This window comes from Solanum dulcamara, chromosome 2 (assembly GCF_947179165.1).
Source record: "Solanum dulcamara chromosome 2, daSolDulc1.2, whole genome shotgun sequence".
Taxonomy (NCBI): domain Eukaryota; kingdom Viridiplantae; phylum Streptophyta; class Magnoliopsida; order Solanales; family Solanaceae; genus Solanum; species Solanum dulcamara.
This window is the reverse complement of record NC_077238.1, coordinates 70,123,908-70,149,245: the sequence shown is the minus strand read 5'-3', so window position 1 is coordinate 70,149,245 and position 25,338 is coordinate 70,123,908. Positions and strand designations below refer to the sequence as shown.

The 25,338-nt window shown below is 34.5% G+C and overlaps 1 protein-coding gene across 1 annotated transcript; it reads left to right on the top strand.

The window, feature by feature from the left end:
* Positions 1-1,089: 1,089 nt before the first annotated feature.
* Positions 1,090-2,828, top strand: LOC129876606 (LOB domain-containing protein 1-like). Its single transcript, XM_055952085.1, has 2 exons — positions 1,090-1,381; positions 2,266-2,828. The coding sequence occupies exons 1-2, from the start codon at positions 1,154-1,156 to the stop codon at positions 2,605-2,607; spliced, it is 570 nt and encodes a 189-aa protein (XP_055808060.1). The 5' UTR covers positions 1,090-1,153; the 3' UTR covers positions 2,608-2,828.
* Positions 2,829-25,338: the final 22,510 nt, after the last annotated feature.

Sequence of the window (25,338 nt, the reverse complement as noted above, 5' to 3'; positions counted from 1 at the left end):
AAGTCAAACTTGAACCAAATTTTAACTCAATTTCCAACTTCAGACCTAATTCCACATTTTAACTCCAAATCTGATTCCGACAACACTTCTAGACCAATTTCCACATTTCAGAGCTTATGAAATTGATGAAATTTCATTCCGAGACTCGAAACTCTGAATGACTTCGAAACTCAAATTTTGACAACTTAAGCCTTTAGAACCCATTTTTCAAGTAAAACCTCAACTTTTCACAAGATTTCCAAAAACTAATTTTCAAACCCAAACAAAAGTGACCCGAGGAAACTAACGGGAGGGGTAAAACGGTAATTTTATCAAAAATGGCAAAAATAACCTTCAGGATCATTACAGAAAACTATGAGCCCGTTTGGATTGGCTTTAAGTTAGTCAAAACCAACTTAAAGTCCCTTTTCAGCTTTTGGACGTGTTTGTCTAATGCTAACTTTAAGCCAGAAAGTTCTTAAAGTCAGTCAAAAATGAAAAGTTAGGATTCCTAACCTTTTTTTTTCTAAGTGCTTAAAGTCATTTTCTTTGACCATGGAAATTACTTTTATATCCTTTATATTTTAACTAAATTTCCAAACTATCCTTTTTATTCTTTTAACCCTAAAATTCACATAATTTTCCTCATTTAAGCACTTTTATCCAAACACTCAACTGCTTATTTATAAAAATAACTTTCAGCACTTTAAAGTTCTAAAAGCACTTCATACATAAAAGTTACTTTTTTTAAGCGCATCCAAACGGGCTCTATATCTATAAGGAATTATTAAGCTTAATATGTTTGTCGTTTCTGAAATTTACCCTTTATTTTAATCTGTTGTACCGTTTAATCAACCTTTATTTTCGTTTTAGTAATCTCAAAATTCTACAAATGTTTACCTAAAATTATCTTTAAGATGACTTCACAAAATTAAAAAGCTTTACATTATCAGTATATAAAAATTATTTTCCTTTCAAAAAACTTTTCAAAAGCCCATATGGGCCCAAAAATTCCAAGTGGGCCCCGTCTGGCCAGAAGTTTTCTTCCCCCTCCTCTCTCTCTATATATATTTGTCATCACACTTCTCTTAAATCCCACCATAGTGTTCATTTTTAGACTCCACACATACACACAACAATATTTCACTATCCCCATCTCCCCAATCCCAACACCATGGAATGCAGTGATCACAAAACCACCACAATTTCTTCAATGAATTCATCATGTTCATTATTAACTCCTCCAATGATTGTTCTTTCTCCATGTGCTGCTTGTAAAATCCTACGCAGGAGATGTGTTGAGAAATGTGTGCTGGCACCTTATTTTCCTCCTACTGACCCTCTTAAGTTTACCATTGCTCATAGAGTCTTTGGTGCTAGCAACATTAACAAAATGTTGCAGGTAATCTATCTTATTGTTTTACGATAAGTATCTTTTAATAAATTATGATTGGAAATAGATCTTAATTTTCAGGTGACTAATTAATCTCACTAGTACATGAAATAATTATATTTACACTATTAGGGTACAAAAGATTATAAATTCTTTCTTGTATATTTCACTTTCATTCATTATGTTTTCATATACAAGTATAAATACGTAATTTACCTTCTTTTTCACTATAAGTGTGTTTTAATATTTTATAACAGATAAATCATTTTAAATTTTTCAGAAAATTTCACTTGTAAAATTTTTGATATGTAATAATTATTATTATAATCTGATAGTATAAATATTCATTTACGCGGTCAAGATCTATAAAAGTTGATTACTTTCAATATTTATCATGTGGTTAAAGCTATGTGAACATAGATCTATACAACTAAACTTCAATTTCTTGTTATTAGTTGGCGGGTCTTAGATGTTAGGCCAATTTTAACAAATAATGCTTACTTTTAGATGTTCATTTTTTTTTTGACTTAATTTTAGGTATAGTGAGACTTCTTTAGTCCTCTAAATTGATCTTTTTCACATTCCAAACATATATAGCTTTTTAAAATGTTCACATGATCTAAAGCTAATTTCCCTTTTACTAATTGTACCTTCTATTTTAAGTTCAATCTTTATAACCTAACAAGACTCTACATTTCTTCAAACATGAAAGAAAATAATTGTGTCTTGAGATTTAATTTTCATCCCTCATTTTAAAATCAATATTTTGTTTATTGTATTACATAATATATATAAATGGCGATAGTTATAAAAAGACAGACAACCTGCTACAATACATAACATTATAGTAACATTGTAGTAATCATGTATACTGGCGATGTAAAAAATTTCAGGAGCTTCCGGAGGAACAAAGAGCGGATGCGGTGAATAGTATGGTGTATGAAGCAAATGCAAGAATAAGAGATCCAGTTTATGGTTGTGCTGGTGCAATTTGTCAATTACAAAAGCAAATAAGTGAACTTCAATCAGAATTTGCAAAGGCACAAGCAGAAATCTTGAATTTAAAGTGCCAAAATTCAAACTTATTGGCCTTAGTTTGCATGGAAGTATCAGAAAATAGCAGCAGCAGCTTATTATCTTCAGATCATATTAATGATTATGAAAATAATAATAATACCAGCATGTTTTTGGAAGACAACAATGTCTATGCAGCTTGGGAACCACTTTGGACATGATTAAAATATGTTGTGGTCAATAATTCTACTATTAAATTAATTAGACATTTAGAATTGTCCCCCATGAAAAATGGGGTAGATAAAGTTAGTGACATACTTTAAAAAAATTTAATAAAAATATGTACTATCAAGGAATAGGACTTTGAAGAAATCAGATGTAACTCATGGAGACCTATTTTATTTTTTATTTGAAGAAGAAATATTATAGAAGGATGTTTTACTACATTAATTTCATGATGAATATATTTCCTTACTTGGATTTAATTAACTTATTATACCTTGAGAATGCAATTCTTTTAAATACTATTATACTATATTTTGATATATTATGGGAGTAGCAGGTAATTTGCATTATTTTAATTTCCAAGTTATTAATTTTGATTTATTTTTTTGGACGATTATATGTAATTAATTTTTTGGCGATCCGATGTAAATATTATTTATAATAATGTATAAGAGTTAAACTCATCATGTTCCAAAAACGAACCCATTCATGATAATAAAAGGTATGTTCAATTCCCTTTGAAATAACTTACAAATTTCTTGTATGTTTATTTTGTTATATTTTGATTCAGCTTAATGAATAATCTAACTCTGTCACTAGCTTTAATAGGTATTATCATAGCTGGGTTTTTTCTTTTCCTGGAAAGATACGTTGCCTTTGACTGATTTAGGTAGGTTAACTATATAGACTTTTATTGATGGCTGTGCTCTAAAGTTTTTCAAAAACAAAAGAAATCTCATTTTCTCGTTGAGATATGTTGGAGAAAAAGCAAATTAAGTGGGTGTGTCCGAATTTATTTGTTTTAAAATAATTAATTAATATATATATATATATATATATATATATAAACCAAATAATTCCTATTTTTGATATTCAGTGTTAATATGTCACAACTCAAATAACAGGAGTCATATTAGCTAATATTACTTTCTGGTAAAAGAATATCTTATTTAAAAAAATTAGTATAGTATCAAATATTGAAAACAGCCTCATGCATAACAACAACTTAGCAAAAGAAATTGCCTTACTTTTAATTAATTGATAATAGCAAATACAAAGTACCAATAAAGACTGGTAAATTAATATAATAAGTGTTTATCTATTTTTAATTAAAAAACATTATGAATTCCAGCCATAACAATGAATCGTCTTTAATAAAAAAAAAACTTACTATTAAAATAAAATTTATTGACATGAATCTAATTAAATTAGTGAAATTTTAAAATTGATAGCATATTCAGAATATTAAAACAAAATAAAAACAAGACAATAGACACTAGGTAGTATATTTTGGACATGTCGTTTTCGTGGCAGCTACTTCTTCTTGAAACGGAATAATCTAAACCTTCTCGCACTTTATTGAGACTTGGACCTTTTCATTTTTTGCACTTTATTATGCCCCTATTTCACTTTCATAAACTTGGGAAATATTTCAATAAATAAAAACAGAAAAGTTCCAAATGTAGACTAAATAAATTCTAAAATCAAGTTTGAAATTTTTTCTGTTTTGCTATTTTGACATTCAAAAACCTTTTTTTCTTTGGAAAAACTTTTTGCAAAACATTATGTTTTCATCAATTTTTGTTTATTTTGTGCATCTCCACTGATCATATACAACAACAATATATTCAATATAATTCTACAAATAAAATTTGAGAAGAGTAGTGTGTCTAAGCATTATATATCCTTAGATTATGAAGATAGAAATGTCATTTTCAACGATAGATCAACGATCAAACGCAAACTCTCAATGTGGTGCCAAAACATATAGTCATTTTAAATAATGAAAAACTTATTGGGAGCAAAATGGACATTTTTCAAATGATGTATCCAGGCAACTATCAAATTAATAGTGTCAGAACTAGAAGTTTTACTAAAGAGGTACAAAATATGAAGGACTAAACATATCGAGAATTTAAAGTGGATTCAATATCTATTATATCAATATATATATATATATATATATATATATATATATATATATATATATACATATATTTAGAAATTACAATTCGTGTGAAATACACTAGAACTGATTTATATTATGCAATGTAAGACACATATTATGTCATTTAGGATGTGCGTATCTACTTGTTCAACTTTATACAAGTTTAAATTATATTTGTGCATACCCAAAGTTTGAAGACGTAGATATCAGTTGAGATCAAGTTAAAGAACATGTTTATGTATTATGTCAATTTTGTTAACTTCTAGAATATCCTTATTCATATACATCTTCCACATGGAGATCCTCATAATCGCAATTCAATGCCAATTTGGTGGGAGAAAACTTATCATCCCTTAAGTGACTTCCACATGAAACTATTCAACGTCTCAAATCCAATTTTGATAGAAGAAAATTATGTCAGTTCTTGTATATTTAATGTGAAATTTTCCAATATAAAAATTTAAGAAGACTAATATTTAGTTAAAGTCTTCATTGGCCATATATATATATATCAACGACTTGATGAATTCACTAACTTTCCACAAGTTGGAATTATTACAACAGTTTCATTAAAAGAGACTCGAGAAACAAGAAAATGTCTTTAATGGTAGTTACAATTGAAGTCTTGCCCAAATTAGATTGTTTTATAAGAATCCGTTGATAGTGAAATGTGTACTACCTCCGTCCCATATTAGATGAGCGCTTCCAACTTTACACGATGATTAAAAAATCATTAATACATTGGAAGATTTTACCATTTTGACGTTTATTTATATCAATGTAATATACATAGAGTATAGAAATAACTAGTATTGAGAATTGTCTACATTCAAAAGGCCATATTAATTTTAGGGATAAAATAGAAAAAATTTAATTAATTCAATCTTGATTTAGTAAGTAATCAAGTAATATAAGACAAATATTTTTAATAAGATGTATATCTAATATGAGACAGATGTAATATTTGTTTTAACTCCAAAAGTAAAATTGTACCTAACTCTCCAATAATATTGGAAGTGTAACATATATATATATGTTGATGGTGTAACAGTTTTTGCATTATGAGATTACTTAAAAGCCAATGACAAGCTAGTAATCTTACGTGGAAAGCATAGATCGAAAACATATAAAGTATGGTAACATACGACCGATAAGAGTTGGGAGTTCTTACATGCTCTGTAAATATTACAAGTTAAACTCTTTTTTTTTAATAACCAATTAATCGAGAAATTTCACCGTTCAAAATTAATGAAAAGTCAAGGTTCAACATTTCAATTGTCACGATCCTAACCCGTCGTGATTGACACCCACTCTAACCCTCTGGTGAGAGAACCATTACTACAATCCAAGTAAACAATACTGACAAGAGACAAACATTTAAAGATGTGGAGACAGTTTAAATAGCAGTTTTAAAAGCCGAGTTCCCATAAACTCAGTAAGTTAACAAACAAGACATAGACAATGTGGAAATTCAACCCCTAGAACTTGAAAGTCAGTGCACCAAAACTTATACTAACAAGTCTAAGAATGGGGATGCAACTCCAAAATCAAAACATAAAAACAAAAGTCTAAAAGGTCTAAGTCCTAAAGGAGGGACCAACACTGAGGAGATTTCACGGTATTCTGGAAGAGCTGGCTCACCCTTGAATTTGGTAATCAGTGATCTCTTAACTAAGGTCTCTCAGCAGCCGCTTGAAGATGTCTCATACTCAATAAAGACAGAACAAGTGCAGTATCAGTACACATAACAGCGGTGTACTGGTAGGATCACGTGGCTATTCCAGTAAATGAAATATATAACAGGTAACCACAACACAGTAAGCACACATATATATATATAATACTTTACCACTTGTCATCTCATAACAATATATATCTATATACACAAGTTAACAGTCTCAACTTCAATGCGATAGTCAAAGAATGGTTCTCTCATGCAATCCACACTCAAACTTTTAATGTGTTGGAATATGACACCCGAATCAATATTGTGTCGGAACGTGACACCCGATCCAAATATGTATCGAAATATAACACCCGATTCAAGTCTAACATAGGCTTAAAATTTCCAAGTCACTACTCAGAAGTTTTCTAGCTCAAATTCCTCTCCCATTGATTTATCCATAACGACGAGAACATGTAGTTACAATAGATACCAATTTACCCATCACTCATTCCCTAGTGACAAAACTAGGAAATACTGGGCTAAGGCAAGAATAGAGTAGTATCTGAATGGTCAAATAACTGGGATATGTGTCTCACATTTCCTTCTCGATTTTCCAAGTAGCTCTCTCTACCGAATGATGCTTCCATTAAACTTTTACTAATTTAATCTCTGTTCCTCAGCTTCCATACATCACAATCTAGAATTGCACCCGGCTCTTCCTCATACTAAAGATCTTTGTTTAACAAGACTGAGTCCCACTTGATGATATAATCTACATCCCACTTGATGATATAATCTTCAACTGCCGCGAGGCATAGGCTATAACATTCTTATCCTGCATCAACACAACACCCAAACCTGAATGTGAAGTATCACAATAAACCATAAAATGTTTACCTTCAACTAGCAGGGTCAGAATAAGTGTCGTGATTAGAAGAGTCTTAAGCTTTTAAAAGCTCTCTTCATATTTGTCAGTCCACTCAAATGGTACCTCCTTCTAAGTCAGCCTTGTTAAATGGGTGGCGATAGAAGGAAAGTTCCTCATGAACCGACGATAGTAGCTGCTAAGTCCCACAAAACTTCTAACTTCAGTCACAGAGCTAGACTGACCCGAATACAAATTATCCCAAAATCTAGTGCCATAATTGTAAGAGCATCTAATACAAGTTTAAGTCTGAATATATAATATAAATCTTCAAATAAAATAAAGACTGAAAATATAAGATAAAACTAGCAATGATCCGGATCCCAAGATCTCACCACTAATCTAATGATAGTATATCCTCTAGAAATAAACTATCGCGCTGGATACACTAGCTAGAATCCACATTAAAATGGATATAGAAATGGAGTGAGTACAATCCACATATACTCAGTAGGTTTAACTGATTGAGTATAAGAAATTAATTAAACCTATGAAATAAACTAAGGAACGTTTCTACCTACAATCAGAAAAGTCTTACTTTGGCTACGCTGCCGCCAATTTATATAGAACGACGCTATTAAAGTAAACACATAAGTATAGTTCAATATCACAGTTAATTAGATAGGTCAAGTATCACAAATATCAATGTCATGCAATGCAATATGTCGATGCAATGATATGATGGTACGGAGGAATCAAGGCTGTCACACAACCTATCGTATACACCTACCGAGCTGTGCTACCAAGTAGGACCCATGGGGGCCTCGCAGACCATATACCTCATCACAATTTCAATGTATCAACTATCTCACCACCTAACTCGTGGCCAATGACTCATGATACTAATATATCTTCCACTTGCCATCTAACTCGTGGTCAGGGATATAAAAAGGTGTCACATTTTTTTTCTTAAAAAGAATTTCGATAGTTCTCAATGATCAATAATAATATGAATGAGGATGAATGCATTCACAACACATAAGGAATGGAGATAATATTCAACTCAACATGTAGTACAAGGTTCAAAGTTCTCAAAACTTAACCTAAACATGATATTCACCCTCAATAGACAGAATGGGAAGAAAATACCTCAAATTAAGTGTTCACCCTTTTTCAAAAATGTTTCAGTACTGAGGTATGCTCAAACCCCCCAACTCAACCCATCATATGGGAATTTCAAGTCAAATAACCTTGTCACATCTCTAACATAGTTAAGTCATGGATTACATAGTCTCAACACAGGTAAGATAGCAATTAATGCTCCCACACGGGCTACACAACACAAATAATCCCCCACACAGGAATCACAAGTAATTAAATAGTCCCAATATACACTACAACCCCCATCCAAAAGTCTATAACATGGGATTAACTAATTACCCCAACTCAGTCACAAGAAGGATAGCCAAACCTACCTCAATTGCCAAAATCGCACTCGAACACTTCTACCAGATGAACAACCCTTGAATTCAATGCTCAAAAGGATAACCTGCTATCAAGAAAGAAACATACACATCACAAGGAGTCTAATGACACTCATATTGATAGGTTTCAAAACCAGGGGTAAAATAGTTCAAAAATTGATTAATTTTGAAAATGATCAAATTTAGAAATTTCTTGTAAAATCACATTCTACTAGTAAGAAGGAACTCATGGTTGAAAAATACAAAAATATAGTACAAATTGAGTTAGAAATCACATGTTTCTTAAATTCGGGTTAGGAAAGAAACATGGGATTTGGGATTGAAATTTTGGAATTTAGAGATCAAAATGGTGAAATAATAGAATAAAATCAAAGGTTTTAGTTGAAAAATACTTACCCAAATGAAATCCCTCAAGAATCTCTTTCACAAATCTCCCACCAAGCTCTTGGAATCCAAAAATGGAAGAAATGACCCAAAGTCCATTTTTGGACTTCTCAGGTGCCGCAAGTGAGTCCCTTTTCTTAAGAGATGGGTCTCGCTAAAGAGAAAGCGAACCTGGTCCGCTTAAGCGGACCCTACACCAACACCAGCAAAACTGAACAAGGTTAAAACTCAAGTCTCGGATTGGACCCTCAAGATTCGTATAGAATCCTATACACAGAAGCCATATATGCACTCCCACTAAATTTGACATTTCGGACTCAATAGAACTATTAAAATTAGAATTTGAGGTCTACTTGACCCAGAACTCGATAAGTCATAACTAAATTAATTTGAACCTCAAAAAGACAAAAATGCCCTCAGAATTTTTGAAAAAAATATGGAGAAGCCTCTCTTTAGCCTAAAATCACCTTTCGAAACCAGTGGAATTATTAAAAATCCAATCCGAGTCTCCGAACTCGGATTGTTGACCAAAATCAAACTTGGCTCATTTAAAACCAAGATTTTTCAACTTAAAACCTCAAATCCACGTATCAGCCCCAAATCTGATTTCGATGACTCTTTTAGACCAATTTTCACATTTTAAAACTGATGGAGTTGATGAAATTCCATTCTAAGACTCAAAACTCTGAATGGTATCAAAACTTACTTTTAGAACCACTTAAGCCAAAAAACTCAAAAAAATGCACAATTCACAATCTAATAAGACTCAAGCAATTACAACTATACAAATGAGTCAAATAATACTCGGGGACACTAGCAAGAGGGAAAAAATAGTAATTTCACAAGAATTTTTAAAAATAACCCTCAAGGTTATTACAAAAGATCTGGATTTTTTTACTGCAATTAATAGACTCCAACTTTTAACTTCATACACGAAACATGTTGTGTTCTGCTTAAGTCACATTAATATATAAAGTTTTTGGTAAACCTAAGTTGTCACCAATTTTATATATACATATTTTGATATGTATATGTGGTTAATCTTGATTACTTTTTGTATGTTTTACAGAAAATTATAGTGACAGTGTATATTTAGTTTATACAATGATTGTTTATATGTGACATGATATGTATGAACTTATAATTTATTTATTTATGTTAATTATTATTATTGAGTGCTTCTATAACAGTTGTAGAATTTATTCTTATTTAATCTTGAATTTATGTGATTTAAGATAAGTGGTTCTTTGATGATTAATTGTGTTAGATTTATGGCATATTAAAATTCAGATGATGATTGAGAACTTAGTGAACTTTCGATTATGAACCTGATATGAAATAAATATTGACATAGTTAATTATTTTAAAAATTATTATGTATATGAATTTAGACTAAAATTATATAAATAGTTGTCTCAGGTAATTTTATACTTGTTTAAATTCAGTATGTGAGCTACTACAAAAAATATTATCCTGAGAGACCAAGAGGCCCTTGAAGCTCTTAATGTGTTTATGAAACTTCCTGAAACTGATGATACTCCACAAAATGAAGAGATCTTGAGACATACCAAGCTTGAAAAAAGAAGAATTTTCTTGCTCGCATAATGTTGTTGAGAAACATGGATAATGATATATGAGAGAATTTTGACAGTATGATGATGCTAAGTCCATGTCGTCTGCATTAAAAGAAAAGTTTGGTCATACTTCAGTTGCCCAGTTAAGGGCCCTTACTATTATGTTTGATACTTGTAAGAAGCTCCCCTAATCACACTATGCATAAGCATCTTCATCATATTTTAAATATGGTGAATGAACTAAAAGATGTCGGTCATGTATTGACCGAAGAGCAACAACTCGAAGCTGTGATACGCTCCTTACCTCAAAGCTGAGAAAATATGAAAATCCATTTAACCCATAATGTTAGCATTAAAATTATGAAAGATGCTAAGCGTCATTTGGAACTAGAGGAAGAACGCCTCGGGATTGACAATTTGCCACAAATGCGTATATGGCTAGTTCCGATTCAAAATATGGGCGTGGCAAGAAACAGAAATATGGTAAATATGCTCGGAAGAAGGGGAAAAAGCCTCAAACAAGCCTAAGACTGATCAACAAGGAGATAAAAATGTTTCTTCTCCAAAGAAAAATAAAAAGGTGAACATGGCTAAGCTTAAGTACTACAACTTTGAGAACAAGGGACACTTTGCTTGGGATTTTCTCGAGCCTAAAAAGGTATGTGACCTTATTGATGATTTACATAGTGATGTAAATGTTTGTGATTTGTTTTTAATTGAATCACTTCCTAAGTGGATTGTAGACTTAGGAGCCACTGAACATATAACGATAAAAATAAATACTTTCGTAAATTATCAATGAATTTCACAAGGATCGAACTGGGTGTATGTAGGAAATAACTCCAAAGAGGAGGTTAAAGGGATTGGTACCTGCAAACTTGAAATGTGAGGTGGCTGAACTTTGTTTCTACATTTTGCACTATTTGCTCCATCAATTCGCTAAAATCTAGTCTCCGTCAAAATATTGATTAAGTTAGGATTTAATTTTTTCTTTCATGAACATGGTATAAATATGTATTTAACCAAGACAGAATATGGCACTGTATTTTTTATGATCGATTTTTTTTATTGGGTGTTATACAGAATTCCAATAATAATAATAATGTTAGTTTTTTCTTTTTTACGTCTTCTAATTATAAGAATGATGTAAATACATAGCATGTTAGGCTTGGCCATATTGGTCAACAAAGAATGAAACGCTTAGATAAAGAAGGTTTGCTTGGCACAATAGATAAAGTAGAATTGTCTACTTGTGAATCTTGCCTAGCCAGAAAAACTGCAAGAAAATTATTTGAGAAAGGCACAAGAGCCAATACTCCATTGCAATTAATTCATTCTGACATTTGTGGTCCAATGAATGTAAGGGCAAGATATGGTGTAATTTACTTCATCACTTTTATTGATGATTTTACACAATTTGGTTATATATATTTAATTTCTCACAAATCTAAACCTTTAATTTATTTAATTAAGTTTATGAATTTAGTTGAGAATCAATCGGATAGAAAAATAAAAGCTCTAAGAACCGATCGAGAAAGAGAGTATTTGTCTGATGAGTTCAAACGATTATGTGAAGAAAAGGAAATTCAAAGATAATTAACTACTCCTTATACTCCACAATAAAATGGTGTTGCGAAATAAAGAAATAGAACCTTGTTAGAAATGGTTAGGTCGATGATGGCATAAATAAAATTGCCAATCACCTATTGAGGTGATACTTTGCTCACTGCTGCACTTGTACTTAATTGTGTCCCTTCAAAATCAGTTATGGATACTCCATATGAGTTATGGACTAAACACAAGTCTGATCTGAACATTTTGAAGCCTTGGGGTGGTGCTGCTTTTATTCATAATCATTCTTCCCAATTTGGAAAATTAGGTTCAAGGGAAAGAAAATGTATCTTTATAAGAAACTATGAATAATCTAAGGGTTATATGTTCATAGGTGAAAAAAATAGTGGCACTATAACCGAAGTTGATTCACGTGATGTTACATCATAAAGAATGATTTTCCTAAGCAGGGCGACAAAGGTCAAGACTTTTTTCTTTATGAAACTACTGACCAAACTGTTTTCGCTACCGAAGTTTAAATGGATTTGAGTGGGAGTCACTTTAAAGATAATGGATCAGTTCCTATTTCCACAGATATACCATATGAAACAAATCCTATTGACAATGTTGGTCTGAGTGGGAGTAACTATCACTACCCAACCCACTGGGCCGTGCGGGCACCCACTCTATGACCTAAGCAGTAGAATCCTTAAACCCCTATATGAAATATCTATTGTGAAAGTTGTAGAAAATTTAACAATAAGCTAGAAAGTTCTATTAAAACAACAATAAGTCACTTCTAATAGTCTTTATATAAGACTCTGATTAACCCCCCCCCTCAGGATGCTAGTCTAAAATAGGTACAAGAGCTCTACAAAGACAAGACATAAGACAAATGAAAAGACATCGCTCCAACCACAGGAAAAGGAAAGTAGGAGCTGTTGGAAGATCATCTTCGCCTTCACCTAAGGAACTCTACTGACCCTGCAATCAAACAATGCCAAGCGGCACAACAAGAGTAGTATCAGTACAAAATAACACGTACTGGTAGGCATCATTGATCAATCTAATACCTACTGCATAATATATGTACTGGAAAAATAAAAGAGATCATAACACAATTAAGCTTCATAAACGTTTCTACCCAAACCTGCTAGTAAAATCCTTAATCGCACACTTATAGTCTTCACCCCTCTACTAGCCTCTGGTTTAGTACCAACTCTGGTTTATGAACTTGCGACCTATGGGTTATGAGCCCACCATAATACTGCCCATTTCACCCTAAAAATTGCCAACCAAACACCCTTAGTCATTCAATGGTTCTCCACAACTATCACGATCTTTGACCTAGTTTCCTTACCGCACAAGGACCTACCATCTTATAACCACACCTCATAAATAACTTCAGATTTCTATATGACCACTTCTACCAACACTATAATTGAATGGAACTCCAATGAGAACAACTCCCTCCTAACAAGCAACCTCCACCTTTAAATCTAAAGGTATTGAATATCACACATATTTCAACGTGACCTAACAAGGTCCACCATCTTACCCACGAATGGATCTATACTGACTTGTAATCTTTTGCTAATAATATAGAACAAAATCAATGAAGCTCTTTTATAAGTCCTTTTTCCCCAGCTCATAAACAGTTACCCTTACTATTACACCGTTTACATATATAATTAGGTCCTCTCATGCCCCCCACATACTTTACCCTCTCATGGAACCCAAATTCAGCCATATATGTGTTAGAATATGACACATGATCCCAGGTTTGTATTAGAATATGATACTCGATATATTAATATGTTGGAATGTGCCACCCGATTAGAAAATATGTCAGAACGTGACCCCTGATCCACACAACCATAAAATTTACATTACAATTTTAAATAAGCAAACAACAGTGCATATAAATCACTATAGACTTGTACTAACTCATCAATGTTGTTAACCCCTAAGGTTTATCATAGAGTATTCTCATATTTTCTACCAATGCATAATTAACTATGAATTTTATAAATACACCCATCTAAGTACCATAATTCCATCGCCAAATTCTCACAAAGATCATTCACCACTTACTTACCCTGGGACATTTCAAGTTAAACCACTGATATCCCCCAAATTTCTGCCCATGACCCGTGACCCATAGCTTAATTATACAACTTCTCATTAAAATACCTTCTATACTACGCAATGGGTATAGATCTAACTACTAAGATAAGAGAAGCCTAGACTACCTGGTACCAAAAGTTATGGATAGATAGAACAGTTCCAATTGTTCATTCCAGATGTTACACGGGCGAGGTAGGGTTGAAATTCGCTAGTTGGAATCCTTCCAGTGCTGAGATTCCTCCCCTTGATCTCCCCAAGACATGAGTAGCCTTTTGGAGGATTTTGTGCAGTAACCCTTGCCTTTAACTTACCCTTTGAAAGAAGTGGGGAAATAAGGAAATCACAACTTAAATTCTGTCCCATGTTCTCCCACTTTGGCAGCCAGAATCTCGTTGGTGCGGCGCCGCCCTGGCGAGATTATGGGACCTAGTTGAGTTAGTTTTCTTGTGATTTCCTCTGATATTAATTAATGATGCTTCGGTTTATTATAATAGATACCAATTTACCCTTTGTAAGTCTTTGAATGATACATAAGAAAAATCCTCAAACTTGTCGGGGTACACTTAAAAGAAAAACTAATGTCCAAGGTCTAGGGAAGAGTTTGTGTACTTTAAATTACGGTGTGAATGGAAGTATCTTGCATACACGCTCAATAGGTATTGCTTTATGAAAATTTCTACCAACGTTCAACCGTTCTACTCTCCCATCCCACTCTGGCAGAACTCTTCCACCTGGAGCAGCGCCGCTAGAACAGGACACCTACCGCTCTGGAGGGATCTAGCGGGCAGTAAAAAATGGGGAGAAGAATGGTTTCTCCCATTCTTCTCACTTTTTCACTAAATCTTCCCCAAGAACTCTCTCAACTCCTCGCTCTAATCGTCTACTTTACGGTAAAAATCTTATCTAGAACTTTAGATTTACTATACTATTACAATTTTAACGATAACATGTTAAGAATCAGTAGAGTAGAAAGGCCATGGAGTAGTTCTGAAATACATTGCTTGCATTGGTAGATTAAAGTAGCATAGACCCTCCCCTTACGTCCATAATGTCTTCACGATGTCTTAGGCGCAAGGAAGATAATAATGGATTTCACCCGAATTGGTTTAGAACATGGAGGTGGAAGTTAAAAGGTTCTTCTTGGCCAAACCTTTGATTATGCCATCTATTTAGAGTTTTTGAATCAAATTCTTTTGTAAATAAGGGTGTTAGGACACTTATCAGTACTGATTCGCATAAATTTTGAAGAAAACAAGTGATTTAGGGTGGGGAGGTTCCATGAACGTGCCTAGTGTTCTTCCTAGATGAAGCTCACTCTGGTGGCCTTTATCCCACTCTGGCGGTACCACCTTAGTAGGATCCTGCCGCTCTGGCGGGGTCATCCTAGCAGGATCCTGCCACTCTGGAGGGGCTACCCTAGTAGGATCCTGCTGCTCTGGTAGGATTTTTCCAGGCAGTGGCCTAGCCTTTGGGGCCTTTTCCTCCCACTCTTCCCTCTAACCTGAGCTTTTACACCTATACTACTGAGTTCTAACTGAAATTTCTTGAAATTTGTAGGTACAATATCATGGGACACAACGACATCGACCTTCCCTTCATTCACTTTCTTGATTCCGCCCGCATTGAGAGGTATCATGATTATTGAAACAACAAGTTTCTACTCGAGAAAGGGTTTCATATGCTGGAAGTGGCAGATAGGATACTACTTTCCATGTTTGACTAGAGGAGTTTGGGGAAGTCCCTTTGACTGAAACCCCTCCCTCTGCACGCATCGACTGGGTGAGAGAGTTCTACCTATACTCCTTATGGTATATTGGGACGACTCTCAACCTACCATCCGTATTCAAGGGGTTCATCCCACTGAGTTCCCACTATATCAATGTTGTGCTGGAGGTACCTGACACCTCCAATGCTTATTATGAGGCCATATTGAGGGAGATATATCAGCCCCAGAGCATTGGAACAAGGTCTATTGGTCCAGTATAGGGGGAATCACCAGCACTGACTGGTCAGACTAGGCCAAGAGATGGCTACACCTTGTGGCTAAGAGGATTCGCTAATCCGTCAACTGCACCGACGTGACCCTCCCGCGAGCTCTAGTGGTGGCTTATGCCATCCAGGGGATAGGCATGAATATGAGGGCCCAGATCATGTCTGAGTGGAAGGTATTCTATCGGGGAAATAAAAAGGCATTTTTTCTATCGGGTCTGATTTTCGCCATGTGCAAGATAGTAAGGATGCCGCTTCTAGACTCTGATGAGGTACTCCCTATGAATCCCCTTTTTCACCCCTTACTTATTAGGTAGGCCTCTTCCCAAGATAAAAAACTGAAGGACAAACGGGGATGAGAGTAGTCGGGCAGTAGCAGCAGCGGAAGACGAGGACGAGGACAAGGATACAGCCCCTCCTACTCAGTCACAACCACTCCTTGAACCTCACTTAGAGGAGGACTTATCTGCGGTCCAGAGGTGACTAGGAGGTCATTTTTCCCAGACCCCTACTCCAGTGCCATCAGCCACAGTTATGGAGGTTGAGATGCTCCATCATCAACTGTGATGGGAGAGGAGGAAGACCATAGAGGGGGATTACCTCATGATGTGGATGTGGAAGACGATCAAGGTCATCTTCTTTTGTATCGCTCCCTAGAGGGTGCTTTCCACTCAGGAATTCGAGGACTTCTGCGAGTTTAACTTCCGAAATGAGGTCTGGGTAGGAGAGTACCCTCCAGAGAAGTTGGACTCAAATAAAGAAACTCCCCCTCCTCTCCGTTAGACATTGTTATCATTTGGTTTGCCCTGTTTGGGCATTTAACAAATAATTTACTACTTTCTTTACTGCTTTCCCTATTTTTTGTAAGCACCCGGATACTATTTAATTACTATAACATCACAGTCTGAAAATATATAACTATTCATTTATGGCCTTTACTGTCTTTGTTGGGCACTATACTAACCACGAAGTTTGGTTTAATTGTGTCTTAGAGTTTTTGGTAAAACAGGGGAAAATAGGGGATTCTCCTTGGAGTTTCTGTCTCGCGCAATCCCGTTGGAGCGGGATTTGCTGAGACAGAATCTTAGGAAATTTTCTCCTGGTGTATTTTCTGTTCCATATCCCCCTTAGAACTCCCAGAGTGAAACTTAGTCCACTTGACTACTTTATAACGAGAAATTGGCCTAATTTATCCTAGAGTCGAACCCAGCACTACACATTAGGAGATTACTCCTCCTCATTACCTTAGCATAAATAATTATACACACCACAAGAATCTATTCATCACCTATATTGGACCAATAACCACAGATAGAAACATAGTCTAGAAATAACTTCTAACATAGATTTCACCTATACTCAATCCAACAGTTAAAACTATGAATGATAGATAGACATAATTTCGCAACCCATTGTTTTAGCCCATTTAGGAAATATATTAAAGGATTCTTTCATAACCACCCTTATGGTAATGCACCACAACAGCTCTTTTCCTCATATAGTTCTCGACCAATTCTGACTGTCCCGAAACTAGAATTTCTCTACCGTCCCAATTTATTCTTTTCCCTTACCATTTTTACCAATGGTAAGTCCATGCACAATTTACAGGTTGTATTCCCTCAAATGAGTATATCGTATAACACGTCAGTTCATTAATCCACTTATGTTTTATCATTACACTACTGCACATAATCAAGTTATGACTCTTTTCTGATAACAGTTCACAGAATTACTAACAAATATATCTCACATAATTTCAACGTACAGGCAAGGGTACCTCATATATTAAATTAGGAAACACTATGCATATAATCACAATTTCAGCTACACCACTCAAGCAAGTTTAAAACTATCAACTTAGTTCCCTTTTGGATGACCATTAGTTGATCATCTATGCATTTACACAGCTTGTAAGGCAAAATACCAATTGGAACCTTCTCGATTCCAATTCCTTTGCTTGTATCCCTTCAGTCGTGTCAACGTCATCCAGTTACTTCATTGAGACACCAATTAGAATCCAGAGATACCAATTATACTCAACCCATACCACAAAAAAATATATCGCACGATAAAGAGAAAAGAAATGTGATGACTTCATAGAATGCTTCATAGCTTTCTATAGATTGGATGTGGATGTCAACACACCAATCCGCAGGAGCCTATTCCACACTTGCGCTTGTACTAGGAGACTGGTAACTTGGGCTTTGATATCATATTGTCATGATCCAACCAACCCACTGGGCCATGTGGTCACCCACTCTATGGCCTAAGTAGGAGAATCCTTAACCCCTTATATGACATAAGCGTTGCGAAAGTTGTATAAAATTTAATAATAAGCCAAAAAGTTCTAATAAAACAATAATAAGTCACTTCTAATAGATTTTATACAAGACTCCGATTAATCCCCCCATCCTCCTCCTCCCCCCACAAGGATGCTAGTCTAAAATAGGTACAAGAGCTTGAGAAAGACAGGACATCAGACAAATAAAAAGACACAGCTCCAACCACAGGAAAAAGAAAGTAAGAGCTGCCGGAAGATCATCTTCGCTTTCACCTAAGGAACTCTACAGACCTGTAGACTATGTCAAGTGGCATAGCAAGAGTAGTATCAATACAAAATAACATGTACTGGTAGACATTATCGATCAATCTGATACCTACCGCATAATATATGTATTGGAAAAATAAGAGAGATCATAACATAATTAAGCTTCATAAACCTTTCCATCCAAACCTACTAGTAAACTACTTACTCTCACACTTATAGTCTTCACCCCTCTACTAGCCATGGGTTCACTAACAACTCTGGTTTACGAACTTGCGACCTGTGGGTTATGAGCCCACCATGCTACTGCCCACTTTACCCTAACAATTACCAGCCAAACACCCTTAGCCACTCAATGGTTCCCTACAACTATCACTATCCTTGACCCAGTTTCCTTACCACACAAGGACCTATCATCTCCTAACCATACCTCATAACTAACTATAGATTTCTGTATGACCACTTCTACCAACACTATTGTTGGCTGAAACTCCAATAAGAACAACTCCCTGCTAACAAGCAACCTCCACCTTTAAACTTGAAGGTATTGAACATCACACATATCTCAATGTGGCCTAACAAGGTCCACAATCTTATCCACGAATGGATCTATACTGACTTGTAGTCCTTTACTAATAACATACCACAAAATTAATGAAGCTCTTTTTTAAGTCCTTTTCCCTCAGATCATCAACAGCTACCCTCACTATTACACAGTTTATAGATATCATCAGGTCCTCTCATGGAACCACCCCCCACAGCTATATATATGTTAGAACATAACACCCGATCTCAGATTTGTATCAGAATGTGACACCCGATCTATTAATATGTCGAAATGTGACACTCGATCCAAGAATGTGTCGGAATGTGACATCCGATCCTCACAACCATAAAATTCATACTATAATTTTAAATAGGCAAACAACAATGCACATAAATCACTCCGGACTTATACTAACTCATCAATTGCATTAACCCCTAACGTTTATCATAAAGTCTTCTCATATTTTCTACCAGTGTGCAAACTACTATGAGATTTACAAATACACCCGTCTAAGTACCATAATTCCATAGACAATTTCTCATAAAGATCCTTACACCACTTACTTAGACCAGGTCACTTCAAGTTAAACGACTGATATCCCCCAAATTTCTGCCCATGACTCGTGACCCATAGCTTAATTAATAAAAATTCTCATTAAAATACCTTCTATACTATGCAATGGGTATAGATCTAAATACTCAGATAAGAGAAGCCTAGCCTACCTGAGCGCCAACAGCTGTGGAGAGATAGAACGGTTCCAATCCTTTATTTCTGATGTTAGACGGGCGAGATAGGCCTGAAATCCACCGGTTGGAATCCTTCAATGCTGATATTCCACCCCTTGCTCTCCCCAAGCCAGAAGTAGCCTATTGGAGGATTTTTTTAGTAACCCTCACCTCTAACTTACCCTTTGAAAGAAGTGGGGAAATAAGAAAATCGTGACTTAAGTTCTGTCTCACGTTCTCCACTCTAGCGGCCAGAATCCCGCTGGTGCAGCGCCGCCCTTGTGGGACCATCCCACTATGGAGGGATTGTGAGACCCAGTTGAGTTAGTTTTCTTGTGATTTCTTCTGATTTTAATTAATGATGCTTCAGATCATTGTAGTAACTTACCAATTGATAAATCAATTTATCAATCTCAACCCCAAAGAACAAGTCATCCGTAAATTCTCTATCGTCGATTTAAGATCGAAGGGGAATCATTTATAGTTACTCTGGATAATGAAGAGCCAAGAAATATAAATGAGGCTCTTACATGCCCCACTAAAAATATGGTTAAAACTAATGGAGAAAGATATGGAGTCAATGAAATCTAACCAAGTATGGAAACTAGTTGATCTACCTATAGGTTGAAAAGCTATTGGAAATAAATGGATTATCAATATCAAGAATAAGATAAAAGGTAGTATCGAAAGATTCAGAGCTAGTCTAGTAGATAAGGAATACACACAACAGGAAGGAATTGATTATGAAGAAATTTTTTCAGTTGTTGTACACTTTACTTCAATACGAATAATTTTGTCTATAGTGCCTAAGTTGGATCTTGAATTGCATCCAATGGATGTTAAAACTGTAGTTCTCAATGGAGAACTAAAAGAAGAAATCTATATGGAATAACCTGTAGGTTTCGTGAAAAAAAGGCAAAGAAAATAAAGTTTGTCGGCATCAAAGGTCGATTTATGGCCTTAATCTTCTAGACGATAGTACTTACATTTCCATAATGTGATCATATTGTATGGATTTGTTATGATTCATGAAGACCATTGTGTGTACATCAAAAGATTTAAAGATAAGTTTTTGATCTTATCATTGTAAGTAGACGACATACTAATAGTTGCAAGTGACATTAATTTTGTAAAAGAAATAAAAGAGTGGTTATCATCTACTTTTGAGATGAAAGATATGGGTGAAGCAACATACATTCTTGGAGTTAAGATTTCAAGAGATCGTTCGACGAAATTATTATCTCTTTCACAAGAACCTTACACTAAAAAAAATTGAACGCTTTAATATGCAAGACTGCAAATCCATAAAATATTTCAGTTTTTGAAAGTGAAGCTTTTAATCAAATAACGTGTCCTCAGATTCCATATGAGAAGGAACAAATGAAAAAAGTTACTTATGCCAATGCAGTTAGAAGTCCTATGTATGTTATCATGTGTACTAGACCAGATATTTGTTATGTTGTCGGGTTAGTTAGCAGATATTAATCCGATCCAGGACCGCAACATTGAAAAGAAGTTAAAAGGATATTAAGGTATCTCAAAGTCATAGTCGATTATTCCTTATGTTATCAAGCAAATGATCTGCAACTCAAAGGCTACACTGATGCTAATTGGGCAGGAGATTTAGATAAAAGAAAATCCACCTCTGGATATACATTCTTGCTTAACAATGAGTCATATCATGGAGTAGCAAGAAGCAGTCATGCATAGCCTTATCTACAATAGAAGCTGAATTTGTAGCACTTTCATTTGCAGTACAAGTCGTTTGGCTTAAGCATTTTCTGATTCATTTGGGTGTGTATGACAATATTATTGAGCCTGTCACAATTAATTGTGATAGTCAAGATGCAATAGCCTACACAAAGGATCCTAAGTACCATGAAAAAATGAAACATATTGACATAAAATATAAGTTAATAAGAGACTTGGTAGTATAAAAGAAAGTGAATGTAAAATACATATCTACTCATCAAATGATAGCAGATCCCTTGAAGAAACCCATAACATGTGATGCTTATGAGAGACATGTGAAGTCATTAGGTTTATGTAGATGATGATGTATTTACATGTTATTCTTTTCATGCATGTTCATGTAAATTCACATTATTGAAGTTAATGTTGATTTATGCCTAATTTCCATTCTTGTTGGTTCATATACATATCTCATTTTTTGTTGTGTACATAAATTTTTTGAGAGTAAAAAGTATGTCGAACAAACAAAAAGATTGGCCTATTCACACCGGCAATCGCCTTTATTGTCTAAGTGACCAGTAGAGATGAGACATTTATAAGCCAATTATTATCAGAAGTGATGATTAAAGAGAGCTGGAAGTTTATAATAAGAATGTCGTTTGGTAGTTTGTGTTTAATCAGATGTGACTAAAATGAGTTAGTTTATTTCTAATGTCAGATGTGAGTTCTAAATAATAAAATGATGAGTAGATTTGTGATTCAAAGTTAGAAATGAGTTGTGTGAACTATCATCTGCACAATATTTAATTAATAAATATATACACTTCATAGGGAAGAAGTTAGTACTGTGATACATGTTTCATAGCATGTATGCATATAGTGACCAATAAGTGCGATATAAGTTTAGTCTCTACTTGCTATCGTGTGAAGCACTGAAAATTATAAGTAATTTTACATTGTACCCTCATGACTTTAATCAGTTTCTTGAGATTCAATTTGGTGTTTGCTATCTTAGTATGTTGCCAAGAGATCATGCTTGATTTGGTCTAGCGGGACATTTCTAGAAAAGCATATCACATTGAGATTAAGAGATCCAGATGACGAGGGTGATCATTAAGTATTATCACATTACTTGTGCTCATTGACCGATCCTTTATATTTGTCTATGAGACAAGAACATAATGATGAACTCAAATTTAAGAAAAAGAGATAATGAAAAATATAAATATGATAAATGATTTAGGGTACCACATACTATAATCTACTTTAAGTTTCTGATTGAGATGTTATGTATTCCTAGCAGATGTATAACAACGAAGCTTTAGAAGTATGCACTAGTCACACGGTCTAGTCGTCAAGTATGATAGAATATGAATGAGAATTGACCCAGTATGTCTGAGTGGGAGATGAAGGAATTAGATTCGAGGCACCCATGTGGGTCAATCTGGATCCATTTAAATAATAAATATTATACATATTTGTTTTATATTTAATACATAAAAGGGAAGAGACACAACTATTCAAAATATTTCTGAAAAGTTGTATCCCTTTACAATTATAAAAGGGCAGTTTTAAGAAAAAATAGACACTTTTTTTCTTTCTTTCTTCCTTATTTCTTCTACAATTCCTAAAAGTTCTATCAAAGATTCTTGTGACTTTTTCTGTAAAAAGGAACAGACTTCTTGTCACGCCCCGGGAGGGTACCCTAAACGTAACCGGCACTCAGAAACCATTTCTGGCTCCCAAGCGAACCACACAGCCTGATCACACATCCGTTCATTCATTCAATCAGCGGAAGATTTAAAAGTAAAAAATAATTTGGCGGGCAATCCAAATTAACGATCTAACTCAAGAAAGAAAGGTCATGAGCCAACAAATCAAACTCCGATCTTTGTCATTAAAATAGTTTGACAAAAATAATTCAAGAAAAGAAAATATTCCATCGACCCATCACTATCTAGTCTATGAAGCCTCTATCACTACTATCTATTTGGTGCCAATGACATGTTCATGGATACCTCTAACCAAAATAAAAAGGGCTAACTCGATGCAAGAATGATATAAGCGGTGTCCTTCGAATGTAGGGAAGGACTCACCAATACGCTGAGTGTGTATAGATCCTCGATGATGCTCCTATTAACGATCTCCTAAACCTGTATCTGCATCATCAAACGATGCAGGTCCAAATGGACGTCAGTACATGGAATGTACGAGTATGTAATATGGCAGAATGAAACATACCTCAAGGGAGAGTAACGTTGGTTCAAATATCTCAACTCAGAAAGATAAGAAAGACTCAATCAAAGTATCATAAGTCCAAGGAGAGAATACAATTTTTTTTTGACAAAGACCAATCCTATACCATACAATCCAATCCAATCATGTACAATATAATTCAATTAAATCATTCACAATTCGATCCCATCCGATCATGTATAATCCGATTCAACCTAATCATATCGTATATCCAATCCAATAATATACCCTTCCATCATACATTATCCAATCACATATCATATAATCCAATCCATCGCACATCACCTAATCCGGTCATATAGAATCAACTCAACAATCAACTCAAATAATCAACTCAACAATCAACTCAAAGGACTCAACTCAATAAATATGCAAATTAAATTATGCAATGTTTTACAATCCAACTCAATCATCAACCAATCTCAATCGAACCAATCATATCATGTACGAACCACTCAATTTGGGAGTTTCTCTAACCGACAACAATCCCACCACCTATATATAGGTGATGCACAATGAGTCACGCCGTTGCTCCGTCCATTCATACTTGCCAAGGTATGAACAGCTCAAACCAATCATGGATCCGTCAATCAATCAAGTCCTATCATTTCAGGATAATAAAATAGGGAAACATCCGACACGGTACAATCCCTTCCCACGTTGGCAGCGTAGTTTATGGGATTCGAGTATGGACTATACTCTTACCCCCTCCCAAGACTCAATACACGCATAGTTATTAAGTGAGTGAAATATTTAAAATACTCATTTAGCATTATCGGACTCTTTTAAATCAACTCATTTAGTCTCATTGGACTCTCTTCAAAACTCAATCAAATCTGGCCTCATTGGACCCTCTTTCAAATCGACTCATCTCCAATCATCAAACTCTTCTCTTTAAAAATCTATGTAAATCTCAAAATTTACATTTTTAAGGAAAATAATGCTCAACTCATTTATACTCCAAATACTCATGTTCAAAAATATTTAAAAGACTTCTCAAACTCAAATCATGCTGAAACTCTTTTTAAATCATAGATGAAAATAATCATCCTTTAAAATTCCAAATAGTGTATAAATAATTTATGCAAAAAAGTTTTAAAAAAACATTTATTTAAAACTCTTTCTCAAAAGATTATTTATTTTCAAAATATTCGCAAGACTCCAATCAACTCAAATTATGCACATCACATACCACAAAATCACATTAGACTCCAATCCACTTCATCATCCAACATCGTCAAATACCATTATTCACATCGTCATCAAACATCATCATCATCATCATCATATCATCATCAAACATTATCATCACATCATTGTCAAATATCATCATCACATCAATCGTCAAACATCTACTCCAAGATGCTTATTTTA